A 14,359-nucleotide genomic window follows, 5' to 3' on the forward strand; every position below is an offset into this window, starting at 1 on the left:
TTTCGTGCCAGTGCCCGGCAATCTTTGTAACTCCTCTTGTCCGAGTATCTGACAGTCGAAGCGACAATCAAACCCATAGACGGGCGAATCAGGTTCAGTTGCCAGCTCGATCTGTCTCAGAGCAGGGAGCTGCCGGAGAGCATATTTGAGAATTTCCCATCGACTGAGGTCAATAATCTGCCCCGACACAGCTTTAGTCCGTGAGTAGGCCCTGTCCTTAGGTGCAAGGAACGCCACGCCCCATATCTTCAGGATGCGGACCGCGCGACACCAGGTGAGGACATCGGCTGCCGCCGTATAGTCGTCGATTGTGATATATTCAGCGGGGTATATCGGCCTAAGATCCAGGACCAAAGACCGGACAAGTAAGGACAATGCCTCGTTTGACTGTAGAGTGCGGTGCAGACATATGACTCGTGGTTGGCAGGGGAAAGAAAGCTTGAGGTCGTGGTACTGAATGGGAAGGGCGAGGCGGTAGAACCGCTGACAGGTGAGGAGAATGGCGGTGAGGGTGTGTCGCGAGTCTTGCAAGCAGACCTGGAAAATCTGACTGAGAATCTCGGGCGGCAGATCGAGAATCGATACTCGGGACATTTTGGTAGTTGAAATTTGGGGTGTTGATGGAGGCATAGGTGTGAGGGAATATGGAGATGGTGATTCCAGGCTATCTAGGAGGAACTGGAATTACTACTGTATACCTACCTTATCTACACGGCGGCTGGGGCGGTGAGCTGTCCTCAGCCGGTCCGAGACTTTAGGCAGAGAAAGGCGCTCTCCAGGCTCCAGGCTCTCGATATTCCTAGCGTTCCCACAGTGGTTGTGGGGACTGACTAAAAGCTCTGGCCAAGATAGGCCGAATGTACAGAGGTTCCTTTGTAAACTGTTTAGCATAAGTAAGTACAGGAAAGAGAATAGTCATCAAGAACAACTTCAAACCCATTTATAACCCCGTCTCAGCAAGGCATATACAACCGGCCTCCCTTTCCGGAAGTTGTTCCACCCTCTCTGCATGTACCTCACTCCAACTCCAGTAAGAAGAGTATCGACAGTGGCGTGAGACTTGAGCTTCAGCTGTATACTGCCTGCGTGGGAAACATCACTACCTCAATCTTCATATCCTTGTCCCCAAATTCCTATCCTCCTTTGCATACAAGTACCTGATTTCCTTATCTTCCTCCTTACCTAAAGGATTCCTCTTATCAACCTGTAAGCACACAATATTAGTAGGCTAACCTAGAACGTCCGATCTAAAATCCACTACATCGTATTTCTACTATCCGATATACTCTTCTGCTCAATGTATATTAGCATTGCGGTAAGTAGTTCTAATACGCACCCTGCCTTTTACTTTTACTAGCCTAAACCCATATATTCTTTTTCTTTGTGCCTTTTGATATCTTTTACACTACTTCTTAAGTCTCATTCTTTCAGAGAAAAAAACACCTAGATATTCTGCTTATATTTTATATCCGAATTCGAAATAAACTACAATATGCAAAACAGCACCGGGGGTTACAATATAGTCCGCTATCGCCTCTCGGCAGCGACCCCGTCGACCCACTGCAGATCAACGGGTCAACCTTGCGACTGGGGTCCCGCTCCTGGTAGTGGGCCCCTTACCCGTGGGTGTTCTTCCGGTACGGCCCGGTTTTCAGACTGGGCCAATAGTCACTAAACAATACGGACGATACCTGTTCGTATTCTATTCTCTTCTTCATATCTGAGCTAGGGCTATGGCATCATAAGCAGCTACTAGCAAAATGTCTGCTATCGAAAATATTTTGAAAGATGTTCGTGACGAAGCTGGCTTAGATTCCGAAGATCGACTCGGTATACTACAATGAACATTCACTAGGTCTCCAACAACGCTCTTCGGATCGGGTACAGGTGTACTGCACAGTAAGCTCCGTCAAGAACCTGATCTACTCAAATTCAAAACATCCCCATCCGCGACCTCCGCATCCTCAAAGCTTTCTTTCATGCATGAAGCCAGACCTTGAAGCAACCGTGCAAAGGAACAATCGATATCACCGCTAGTATCAATCTGAGGGGATTATCATCAACAAACAACGCAATCAAATATTAGCAGCGAGATCCATCCTCATACCTTCACCAATACCCCTCTCCTCTGATAATGCGCAAGGATTCTCATATTCTCAACACAATACTGTTGATACCGCATATCAAAGGTCGACCCATTGTCAATTCTACCGGGAAGCTGTCTGGTCAAGAATCTCTGTCTGGCTAGCGCACCCGGACAATCGAAAAACAAGACCAGGTCGGGCGATCCGATTTACAGAACGAAACATTAGCTCACCAATGAATATAACCAGTCTGTTATACTAAGCGAGCGGGCATCTTCACCGCTTCTTCAATTGGCGCTGCTTGCTCGAGCGTGCGTGGGACTTCGTCAATAAGCAGCCGCAGCTTGTCTTGAGTGTCTTTTTTGAGATCTGCGATGGCGTCGCGCAAGATGGGCGCGAGGCCTTTCACGTCGAGCAAAATGCTTCTCTGGATCTTGTTAAGGATCTCAGGGTCCATGCGGCCAGAGCGAGCTACCTGTCGCAAGAGGTCGCCAACTGATAGATGATGAAGCCCGAAGTCGGCTGCGAGCTTGGCGCACAGCGATCCTTTGCCTGCGCCGGGGGCTCCTGGAGTTGAAGGGATGTCAAGGGGCAACAGTGTTGTATTTGATAGTTGGAGTTCTTACCTCTGACATAGATGCGAGAGAAGCGGCGGAGGGCCATGGTGCTTGTGGTGCTTAGGGAATTTATGCGCTTTCTGCTGATGTTGACAGTGGTAGAGGTGGTAAGAGAGTAGAAGCATCAGGAGACTTCTTATATAGGCTTTCTTGAGAGACTGGAAGTCATTTGTGAATTAAAGCGGGACGTGGAGGGTTATCAGGTAGGGAATGAAGCATACGACATTAGATTCGGTAATCTGAGACCACCCTGCGTTTGTGCTCTCTCCATCCACATCGACTGCACACAACAAATCCACCCCCCCCCCCACCACAAAATCACTACAACATCAACATGAGCAACAGCTGCATCTAGATGCTTTGACAAGGCTCTAGATCAGAATCAAAATCCGTGCTTATCCATCCACTCCACGACAAGTCAGCCGCAAAGAAAGTGCACAACTCATCTCTTCAGTTCAAACCCCCAACTCAACACCCGTCTCAAACATCACGCAAAGAATCCCATATCGCCAAAATGCTCCTCCTAGAAGTCGAACGTAAATTCTGCCACCTGGCAGTTGACAAGCTCCACCTCACCAGCGGCCACCCACCTTTCCACCGCCTCCTCTACCGCGGCACGCAAACCTTCCACGATATCTACTATGACTCGGACGACTTCCTCTCCACCAGAGGCGTCTGGGTCCGCCAACGCAACAACACCTGGCAGGCCAAGATCCGACGCGGCGGGGACTACTCCAACTCCAAGTTCGAGGAGCTCTCCACGCCTGCTTCCATCTCTGCTTACCTGGCCGAGCTCACGGGCGGAACGAGAACCGACGCGACGAACCAGTTTGGGTTGAACGCCGATGGCGTCCTTTACAACACTACGCGAAAGTTGGACTGCGGACGATGATTTTAAGATTGTGCAGGATGTCACGGACTTGGGGCATACCGTCGGGGAGGTGGAGCTGGAATTGCGGTGGGACTGCAGGGATGATCGGCCTAAGATTGATGTGGAACGGCGCAGAGCGGCGAAGATGGCGGAGATGGATGAGAGGATTATGGTGTTTATGAGGCGGTATCACTGGGCGTTCTGCGCGGGTGTGCCCAAGGGGAAGTTGACGGCTTACTTCGAGAGAGGAGTGGGGAAGGACAGCTGGTCATAATTCTTGTGGTTTGAGAAGGGGTGAGTCTGGAATTATGGATTGTCTTGGGGCGCTGGAACTTGGATTTTGGGATTTCTTTCGTTTCATGGTATTTGCTTTCTGGCTTGTGTACGGAGTGCATGAGCCTTGCAGTGTTGTTCAATGATACAATCTCCTCTCTATGCTTTGTGATACAAGATGACCATCATGGATTTTGCTAATCGGAAGAGATGTGTTTCTTTCTCTAATGAATTCGTGGCACCTGAGTCGTATGCTAGCTATGATAGTATGACTCTCCTAATCTACGATCAGCTCGTAGTCATGATGAGTAGCCTGTAGAAGACACACAATCCCGGCTGTATAGCATGCAGCGGACTTCTTGAGTATGAAAACAGGCAAGGAGGGAGTCGAGAACCATCAGCGATTCTTTAGTTTCACGACCGGAACATCTTCGACTTGGCAGAGGACCTGAGAAGACCTTCAACAAACTGCACTCGTTGTCCCAAGTCTGCAACTCCAGCCGGGATAGTCACATAAGGAATTCCATGACTCTGCAGAGCAGTCCGGAAAGCTCCGGCGATCGAACGTCACTCTTCAACGTCGTTACATGCCACGCGGACATTATCGCTCGATAGCCAGCTCACGTTCCGGGGCTTCGCAAACGATGACGCATGCTTTCTTCATCTTCTTCCGAAGGACGCGCCATTCTTTCAGTTTTGTCAGCTCCTCAGCCGCTGGTCGTCCCAGAAACACCTCAGCGTACACAATAGGATTGATTCCTGATCTATCTGAAATATACCATTTGCCTTTTAGCTTTTCTTCCGCTTGATGTTGAGCTAGTATGGTGCTTTTCTGCAGCTCCAGCCCCGCAGTGGGGTTTCTGACATCACTTGCAGTGAAGCCGTCCGTGCGCATGATATCCCGGACAAGCTCGTTAATGATCGCGGGGCTTCCATTCTCCCCACACAGTTCTGCGACCAGACTGTCTGTTAGGTGGGTACGGAGGCCCTCGACAAGGGTTGTCTTCCCGGTAAAATGGGCTCCGACAAGGTAGATGTTGAGTGGCTGGTTCTGGGTGCTCATGGTGGTATAAAATGATCGACCTAAAGCGTGGTGGAAAAAATGCTGGAGGGGTAAATCAATGACTCCCTTTTGTTCGAGAATTGCGTTACTATGGACTGGGGATGGATTGATCGCTGATTTTGATGACTTGTTGTAACAGATAAAAGTTCACGAAGTTGTGTTCTTGGATAGAAGAAGCTATACGGCCAACAGCAGCGAGCCAGGCCCATCTGCATTTCCCATTTGGGGACTATATAAGATTTATATGCTCCATTCACTTCTTTATCTTATTTTTGCTGTCGTTGCGTTGTGGTCTCCTTGAGAATCTTCCGGAATTTCCTCATTGATCCGCACACGGACAATATGTGTTGTTTGGTCTTTCTACTGTCATGGATTTTGGCACTCACCATATACCTGGCTTTTCGGAGCTATTGTATGACCCGCAAACCCTCGAAACCCTCCAAATGCCCGGTTTCCGTGAACTATCACTTCACCCGACGGTGCAACAAAGCCTGCGGCTTCTGTTTTCACACCGCGTCTTCCTCACACATCGAGTCCCTCGCAAACATGAAGCAGGCCCTCGCCCTCCTCAAAGATGCAGGCATGCGGAAGATCAACTTCGCCGGCGGCGAGCCGTTCCTCTACCCAAATACACTGGGCCAGATGGTCGACTACTGCGAGGAGACCCTTCGCCTAGAATCCGTCTCCATCGTCACCAACGGGAGCAAAGTGACGGAGCGGTTTCTCGCCCGACACGGATGCAACATCGACATCCTGGCCGTCTTGTGCGACTCGTTCAACGAGTCGGTCAACGTTGCCATCGGCCGCAGCTCCGGCAACTAAGTCACCAAGCTTTCCGAGATCCGGGACCTCTGCCGGGCGTACGGAATAGATGAAGATCAACACCGTGGTCTGCCGGCTCAACTTCGATGAGGACATGAACCGGTCCATCGAGGAGCTGCAGCCGTACCGCTGGAAGTGCTTCCAGGTTCTGCTAGTCCCTGGGGAGAACGATTCGGAACGAAGGCTTCGCGATGCCCGCGGGTTCTTAATCCGGGACGAGGAGTTTGCTCATTTCTGTGATGTTCACCGCCGACAGAGAGCGTTTGTACCGGAGTCGAATGCGCTTATGGCAAAGTCATATTTGATCATGGATGAGCATCTGCGCTTTTTGGATCGAGATGGTCGTGAGCCGTCGCCTTCGATACTGGAAGTTGGGGTCCAGGGCACTTGAGAGTGTCTATTGGGATGAGAAGAGCTTCATCTCGAAAGGTGGGATGTACGATTGGTCGAGGGATCAGAAGTCATGTTCGGATACCCACAGGGTTTTAGACTGGAAGGTGACTGATGGAGCAATGGGTTCATCCTTTGTATTCCTTGACGCCATCGAGCAAGCCCGACATAACCTTTGGTGGAGCTCACACGCTTCGCTACTGAGCCTGACATTCCGGGAACCGGGTTCAATATATAGATACCGGAGCCGAAAGTGCACCATTCGCACGCTCATTTTCCAACAGATATTTGCAGGTCTGAGCTAGACTAAATGAACAGAATATGCACAGAGTATGCTCAGAAAAAATAGAGTGATATGTTGACTCGAAGAAACCGCAAATGTCAACCCTCTTAAACAATGTAAAACTGAAGCAAAAGTGAGGTCATCCTGTACGCCCGCCGAGTCGGCAAGCCACCAAGTATAATTTAGCAGGCGGAGAGACGGTAAGCGGGTAAGCGCCTGCCTACGCCTGCCCCGAAATTAAGGCCGCATCGCCTAATTGAGGCGCGTCTCCCGCCCCCCCCCACAATTTCTTTGACGCGTCAAAGTCTACGGTAGCTCCGTCACCCAGAGAACAAACCCACCATCCATTCATTACACACGGTCTAGAAGCTCGTGGAAGAGCTTGCATCATCACTACCTACGCAATTTCCCTTACCCTCACATAAAACCCAGTTGGAAATCATCCCTGCCGCGAAAACCCCGCTGTTGCCGTCCACGCCTTTTGTCCGCGTTAACACGCACGCATCTCCTTCCGATCCAACCACCACCACCACCACAGATTCGTCGCCACGGGATGGAGAGTTAGGGAGATGGGCCATCCGTGCCAGGAATACTAATGGAATCATGGCGGGAGCGAGGCTTTGTACCGGACTCAGACTCGGAGGACGGGTTCGACAGCCAGGAGACGCTCAACTCTTCCCGCAAGGATGACGAGCGGGCGGTCGAAGGCTCGGTGGCTGCTGCGGCGGTGGTCAAAGATGTCGCAACCAATATACGGGTCACTGGAGCGGAGGAAAGAGGCACCGATCCTTCGCAGGATGTGAATGGTAGCGATCTAGTTCGTTCTTCGACACTTGACTCGAGCGTCGAAGAGGGTCCTACGCACAATCTACCCACGCACGAACCGACGGCAACGACCGACCACGCATACGAAGAGGCGCCAACGGAACAGCCGGCAGAGGAGACCACCCCTCGAGCGAGTGGGAAGCTGGCTGAGTTGGACGAAGTCTTGGGAGATGCACCACGCAGCGCCTCATCGACCCCAAGGGCACAAAAGAAGGCAGCTACCTGGGATGATTCTAGCTCTGAGGACGAATTACAGTTTGAGTATATGCGACCTCGAAAACCGGTCCGGGTCTATACTCGTGTCAAGAGTGTTAGTCAGCCACAACCAGCGGAGGAGAATTATGACTCTTCCACGCCGTCGTCGCCTCTCTCGTCGCTTGATTCCCTGCGCCTGGACTTTGATGAGGAGGAGGATCAAGGGAATAGTGCTGCGGACAATGATCAGACGCAGAATGAAGGGGGAGCTTCGCATGGTCAGACGGCACTGGAGGAGCTGATGGAGTTGGATATGCCAAGGGAGGTCTCGCCGGAACAAAATTCCACAGAGCAGGATGTTACGGAGAAGGAATTCACGGAGCAAATCTCGACAGAAAAGGACACAGAAGAGCAATGGCCGACAATGCAGACGCTCCTAGAACACAATATGACCGAGCAAGACTTGATGGAACAAGAATCGGCACAGGAGCTCCCGCCGCTGGACCTTCCTGAAGAGCTACTTCGTGAGCTTTCCCAACCAGCGCGAAGATCTCTGCGAGAGCGCAAGGCTATTCAATTGCATCCGTACATGTTGGAAGATGTGAAATATCGCAACCTTATGCGAGCGCGAGGAGTCAAACCAGTGCGCGTGGCCCAGCAGGAGATCAATCGTTCGGGTGCTCAAGAAAGTCAGAACCAGGAGTATGTCGACCAACCAGAGCCAATGTCAGATAGTCTGGGAGCCGAATTTGAATATCTGCCGTCATCTCCACTCGAGACTCGACTTCCTGTACAGAAAAGGCCAATTGAATCATCTCCGGAGCGTCAACACCATCAGGCGCCACGAGCTCAGTCTACTAACCGGCTCCCGGGTCCTACCGTAAAGAGGCGAAAGGTGTCCAAAATTGCAGATCCTCAGCAAACTCCTCGGACTCAGACTCAAGCCCGGTTACAGGTTGTCATCGATAACGGCTCATCCCCCGCTAGCCAGGCTAGTAAGCCTATCTTCGAAATCCCTAGCCCGCCCCGCTCTGAGGATGATGGCCCATCTGATGAGGAACCTTCCACCACATTTCGGTTTCCTAGAGGTTTCACGCCTGCGTTGAATACCCCCAGTACTGGGCCACGAGCTGCGACCACTGATCGAGATGTCATGGACTGGTCTGCACCTGAGATTGAAGGCAGTGTGGATGATGGGCATTTCGAGGCCACTATCAGTCCTCTGGTCCAGGAAGGGTCTCACGCTCTGAGCGAAGAGGAGCGGGAGGAGACTGACGGCGAAAAGTCAGATGAGGATGAAGCTGCAATACGGCGGCGTTATCAGCGACGTATTAAGGGAGTGCTACCTGCATCATGGCTGCGATTGGATCAGCAAAAGCAGAAGAAGGTGCAGCTTGGCTCAACGCAGCGGAACAATGAAAGGATGTCTGCGAGAACGGAGGAGACGAAGGGTGTTGCTAGGCGAGTGCTGAAACATGGCGGCAATGCTAGACTGCCGGGGTCGATAGACGCACTGCGACAGCTTGCCGATTCCGACAGTGAGGACGGACAAGAAGACAAAGACCCCGACGACGAATCCATTTCACGTCCGCCGGCGGCTCGACAAGGGTACGAGCATACATCACTGTATCACGATATGGATGACGACATCCCAGAAGACAACCGGATCGATGACATGTTCCCCCCAGTTCCTCTTTCTACGTCGGGCCTAAAAGCCCGAAAGCAGGGAAAGAAAGACACTACCGTCAATACAAATGGTGTTTCTTCTAGTCTTGTGTCCATGAGGTCTCATATCAAGAGACAAGCAAGGCTAACGGATCACATTTACCGGACACAGAAACAAGAGAAGCGAAGAGCGCCAGCTCTGCCTAAGATTGGTGTTCTGGATGCACCAGATGTTGTTTCTCGACCTCGAAGCAAACAGCCACAGTTTCTCAGGGTTGCCGCACGCAAGGCGCGTACTCGCCAAGATAAGGGAAGGAGAAGCCCGTCTCGCAAGGTCTTCAAGTTAAATTCGCACGCAGATACTAAAGATGCGAATGCTTCGTTGCATGAGTGGCGATCAGGTAATCTTCGACAAACCAGACTGCCTCATATGCAAAGCAAACCTTTCAAGCACCAGACCTCGCGAGAAGGCCATGCGAAGACACAAGATCGTATAGGCATTAAAGGGGGTCGACCGCCTGTAAAGACCATGGCATCTTCTCTAGCGTCATTATATCGATCTAGAGACTCCGGAGAACATGGTGTCCGAGTTGAGGAACACCCTCTTGGTACGGATTCAACAACTCCGCCCCAAAGGTCAAATGGTGACCATGTATCTCGTGAAACCGGTAAATCAGAGCAACCAAGTAATAGATGGATTGTCAAAAGGAATTTCGCAGTCACATCCTTTTCGAGAAATGGCTTTAGACCTGCGTTGCTCGAAGAGGTGAACCCAGCCGGTCGACCTGTGTCCTCGGTGTCTTTCCAACGATCATTATCGCAGTTGAACCGAGATTACCGCGGAAAAGGCCTTCCTCGGATAAGGCGTGAAAACGTGGTCATGGATAGGTTCATCGCGAGTCGCAGTTCGACACCTGTTCCGGCCGAGAAATCAAATGAGCCCGCTACGGCCCAGATGGTTGACAACGCGAGCGTCATACCCCCAATGTTACAGACCCGGTTGCAAAGTCGTCAGGTAAGGAAGCGTCCACCAAGGCGGTTGGAAGTCAACACGCTCCAAGAACAGGAGCCGCTTTTTCAAGAGACAATCACAATCTCAGACTCGCATTGGGGAGCCGAGGAACCGCAGCACTCTGGGTGCCCCGTCGGGGTACTTGAAGAGTTGCAGCGATCATATACCATTGACTTCAACATTTCTCCATTGGTTTCAGGAACGTTTTTTCATGAGTCAACCTTTATCGGAAGCGGAGAGTTTTGTCGCTCGCTGAAGATTCTCACCAGAAACCTCGACACTGATGCTGGATGTTTCACTTTGCATCTTGAAGACGAACGTCACCGTTGGGGTGCTTGGAATGATGCCGTTTCCTCCGGTCTCGGACTTGCTTTCGACAAGATTGTTGAGGAACTGGATAGACCGGTCGAGGGCCCAGCACAGTCCCTCACTCGAAGTGTCGAGAAGCAAGGGTGCATGGTGTACCGGTCCTTGATCAAGTACGTCACGGACACTCTTTCCTTCATCGATCCTATCGATAGGACGGGGTTTGTGAGGCGAGCGCATAGCCTTGTTTGCAAGGTCAATGACACTTTGGCGACGTTGGTCCCGACAACCGAGCCGGAGATGGATCACCTTCTGACAATCTCTTCTTATAACGTTGTATTCGTGAACTTGCTGTTTCAGATTGCAGGACATGAACTTGTCGAACGCAGTGTTGCTGACGAGGTTATGATCTCATTGAAGCGGTCGTCGAAGCAGACCATTGCTGTTATCGCAAGCGAAGCGGGGCAGTCCAGTATGCGCAAGCACTTACAAGATCTGGAGTCTACCGAGGCCCGCGAAAGAGGCATTCGCAGCGGCAGATCTTCCCTTCAAGCATATGTGATTGTCCGGCATGTGCTGCGCAGCAATGATAGTGTGAAAGGATATTTCGAGGATCTGCTAGCCCAGGCCTACACACTAGCTGACGAGGGCGACTTGAGCAAGTCGAAAAATGTCTCTCAGCTGGAAGCTGCCTGGCGGAACGTTTTCACATCCTTACCTCTGAACGAATTTGATGTTCGTGGCATTGCCCAGATTGGCTCACGGTTCCGTGAACAGCAGGACAACTGGCCTGTGATCAAAATGCTGCTACGTCCTGCGCTTGAAAGCTATGAAGCCACTTCTGTCGGGCAACCTGTCTCATATTACATTTACTGCCGGGCTTTGTTTCATAGGTGCTTCCACCTCATCAACTGCTGGGGTTGGCGGGATTGCAAGCCAGTCTTGGACACTTTATATGATTTCTTCGCCAAGAATACTTTGTACAATTTGAGGCAAGAAGAGAACTACAAGTCGCCATCTTTCCTTAATGAACTTGACCGCAATCCTTCGTTGCACGTGCAGCCTGGTGAGCCATGCTTTCATATCTTGTTGAAGATCATTGCAAGTGGATTAAAATCGTTGGCGAAGTCCTACGATAAAAAGAAAGTGCGAAATTTTGCCTGGCGCCTGTTGCCGAACCATGGCCGGATGTACCCTAAGGAAAAGCCCATCCAACAAACCGACTTGGATGCCTTGAGAAACCATCACGACCTGCTTTGCACGCTGTACTACGCAGTTCCTGACGGATGCCGGCCCCGGTTGGAAACCATTCGGGATCTTGTTCATCCTGCAAGCTCTCATAGGGAAACCTGCAATATCAGTCTTCGTTCCTGGGATCGACTGGTTCGCTTTAAGTTGTCAACTGACGAAGAAGTCTCGGGGCTTGAGCCATTTGCGGACTGGCACTGCTATTTTGTGACCGAGTTATTGAGGCAGCATGCGATGGCTCGGCACGAGGTCGAGGCCCAAAATACAATTGCAAATAAGTTTTCTGACAGGTTGGTTGAAAGAACAATAGCGCAGAACCAGCGACAAATTGAATCGTTGCTGAAGACGGCTTTGAGCAATCTACGAAGTGCCGTCAAGGTGGCGCCGACATTGGCGCATGCTCAAAAGTTAGTGTCAAAAATGCCAGTAAAAGCGCTATTAGGGCTTTTCAACCCCCAGCTTGCTCGCGTTAACATCATTGTCACTGAGTCTCTACTGGTGGTACTTGCCTATCTCGAGAAATGCAACGCTTCTCAAGCGCAGGCCCCAGGAACAGCAGGTCCACCCGTTGCGCTGGACGACGATAGCCAAGAGTATGGGGACTGGACTGACATTGAAGCTGTATACGAGGAAATGACTACTACAGCAGCACCTGAGATCGAGTATGTGGAGCAGGCCTTCCACCCCGCTGTGTCCCGACTTATCTCCAACTGCTTTGGTGAAGACCATTGTCCTGAGGACGCAATCCTTCTCAGTGCTGTCGAATGCTGGACCTCCATCGCACATACACTTGTTAAGCACGGACTGCGACATTGGCACAGCTACTTGACTCCCTACAACGGCGATTCGTGGGCAGCGCTTCGATCAACTATGCAGACAAGAAAGTTTACGCCCTTTTTCTTGGCAAGCTGCATCGAGAAAGACGCTCGATGCATCGTCGACTGTAAAGTCCAGATCCTTGGCATGTGGATGGCCAGTTTGGTCGAAAGGGTCGCCTTATTGAAATACCAACACCGCTTAACAGAGGCGTTATTGAATCAAGAGGATGCGGATCCTGTCCTGCAGAATCTGCCTTTTGCGCTGGACCGCAAGCAGGGACGATATTCTCTCAGCTTGGAGGACATCAGCCAGCGCCGGTTGTCGCTGATATCTAGTCTCTTGTCCAACATGCGCTCGCACCTCCAAGACCTTGAAGACGCAGGTGCACGCGAATATTCGAGCACAAAGCAAGAATACGCGGAGGCAATCCAGAGAATGATGTCATCGATGAAGGCAAATTATCAGGAGCTAGGAAATGGCACCCAGAGCGTTCAAGGCGCCTATGTCGATCTCGTCCATCGAGTTGTAGGGTTCCTGCAGCAACACAGCAGACAAATCTGCCCTATAGATCCGTTTTTCGTCGATCCAGCTTCCTTCCCGCTGCCGTCGACGGACCCAACCTACATCGTCGCCAGATTGAAGAGTTATGAGCCCAAGGTCTCAGGCGAGAGTGGGGCGAAAACGCTAGTGGTGTTCGTCCAGAGCGTCTCGGAGAGGGCGGCCATAGATGGTCAACAGGATTACCTTGTCAACCAGTTGCATTCCTCGATGAGCGAGACCTATGAGAGCGGCAGCCCGGACAAGCCCACGTTGAGGTCGACAATGCTGCAGGCTGTTCTCCCTGCCTACCTCGAGACAGCCTTTAGCAGTCGGGCGGCGTGGATAGTGAGCCGGCCGATGGTGCATACCATCCGCCTCGTCTTCAAGGAGCTTCTCTTCACCTTCGACTCCACAGACTCTGCGTGCGTGGGGTCGGTATTGAATATGGTCGCCTCTGTCTTCGGACCATCGTATCGTGCATTGCAACTTCTCCTGTTCCGGAACGTCAACCTGCTTACTGACCCCGCCGCAGCGGTGACCGCTGCTTCGTTCTTGGAAATGATCACGTCCGCCTTACCGATTGTGGACTACATCGACCGCGGCACCATAGACCACCGAGCAGCCAGCGACAACATCCTCCTCCAACTGCGGGCCTTCCGCCAGCTTGCTCTTATCGCCCTCTCCCTTAACCCCGAAGAATATGACGGTCACCACCTTCCAGCAGCCGTCTCCCCCGGCGGCGGTGACATCACGCAGTACGCCGCAGCCTTCACTTCTTACCCAGCGGCCCCCACAACCCCAGCGTTCTTCCCCGAGCTGCGCCACAGTGCAGCCCGCGAACTTCAGTCCTACATTTACGAGAGCTGGTCCTGTCACCAGGGCAAATACTATTTCACCCGCCGAGGCGGGCACCAACCCCAGGAAGTCGAAATAGAACCCGCAGTGGCTGCTCAACTCGAGCAATCTCCCCTGCTTGCGTTGCGGACTGCTGCCCAAAACTTCGTGAATACCTTAGATAAACTCGGTCTTATCGAGGATGATGCGGACGATGAGTGAAGCCTTCTTGTTTGGCTTTAACTGGTTTACGGTGCTGGTGAGTAGATTGAGTTGGGCTATTCTGAAGCTTATATATTCATGCATGATGATTCCCCCTTGTTGAGAGTTGATGTACCGGCTTATGGTCATGGATGATGGGTTGATAATGGATTGATAATACTAATACCATGTCTCTTCCCTTTGCATTTTCCTCCCTTTGCTGGATTTGGTATCTGGCGACAACCATGTTGCTGGACTGCTGCAATGCTCTTCCCACCCCGTAAGTCAGTTTACGTAACTAAAAGTAGCAT

The 14,359-nt window shown here is 51.5% G+C and overlaps 5 protein-coding genes across 5 annotated transcripts; 3 read left to right on the forward strand and 2 right to left on the reverse strand.

Annotated features, from left to right (window-relative positions):
* Nucleotides 1-2,337: 2,337 nt before the first annotated feature.
* On the reverse strand, nt 2,338-2,747 carry ASPACDRAFT_42308 (uncharacterized protein; the record flags this gene model as incomplete). Its single annotated transcript, XM_020201078.1, has 2 exons — nt 2,338-2,651; nt 2,711-2,747. 2 exons carry the CDS (start codon nt 2,745-2,747, stop codon nt 2,338-2,340), a joined length of 351 nt encoding a protein of 116 aa, XP_020057156.1.
* A 468-nt stretch (nt 2,748-3,215) lies between these two features.
* On the forward strand, nt 3,216-3,846 carry ASPACDRAFT_42309 (uncharacterized protein; the record flags this gene model as incomplete). The annotated part of the gene is made up of 2 exons (XM_020201079.1): nt 3,216-3,551; nt 3,610-3,846. 2 exons carry the CDS (start codon nt 3,216-3,218, stop codon nt 3,844-3,846), a joined length of 573 nt encoding a protein of 190 aa, XP_020057157.1.
* Nucleotides 3,847-4,446: 600 nt separating this feature from the next.
* Nucleotides 4,447-4,908, reverse strand: ASPACDRAFT_42310 (uncharacterized protein; the record flags this gene model as incomplete). Its single annotated transcript, XM_020201080.1, has 1 exon — nt 4,447-4,908. One exon carries the CDS (start codon nt 4,906-4,908, stop codon nt 4,447-4,449), a length of 462 nt encoding a protein of 153 aa, XP_020057158.1.
* A 414-nt stretch (nt 4,909-5,322) lies between these two features.
* ASPACDRAFT_42311 (uncharacterized protein) lies at nt 5,323-5,730 on the forward strand (the record flags this gene model as incomplete). The annotated part of the gene is made up of 1 exon (XM_020201081.1): nt 5,323-5,730. One exon carries the CDS (start codon nt 5,323-5,325, stop codon nt 5,728-5,730), a length of 408 nt encoding a protein of 135 aa, XP_020057159.1.
* Nucleotides 5,731-6,715: 985 nt separating this feature from the next.
* Nucleotides 6,716-14,069, forward strand: ASPACDRAFT_1880341 (uncharacterized protein; the record flags this gene model as incomplete). The annotated part of the gene is made up of 5 exons (XM_020198200.1): nt 6,716-7,209; nt 7,318-7,748; nt 7,911-8,275; nt 8,312-14,015; nt 14,049-14,069. Exons 1-5 carry the CDS (start codon nt 6,999-7,001, stop codon nt 14,067-14,069), a joined length of 6,732 nt encoding a protein of 2,243 aa, XP_020057160.1. The 5' UTR covers nt 6,716-6,998.
* Between the last annotated feature and the right edge of the window lie 290 nt (nt 14,070-14,359).

The sequence above is a fragment of the Aspergillus aculeatus genome (assembly GCF_001890905.1).
Source record: "Aspergillus aculeatus ATCC 16872 unplaced genomic scaffold ASPACscaffold_6, whole genome shotgun sequence".
Taxonomy (NCBI): domain Eukaryota; kingdom Fungi; phylum Ascomycota; class Eurotiomycetes; order Eurotiales; family Aspergillaceae; genus Aspergillus; species Aspergillus aculeatus.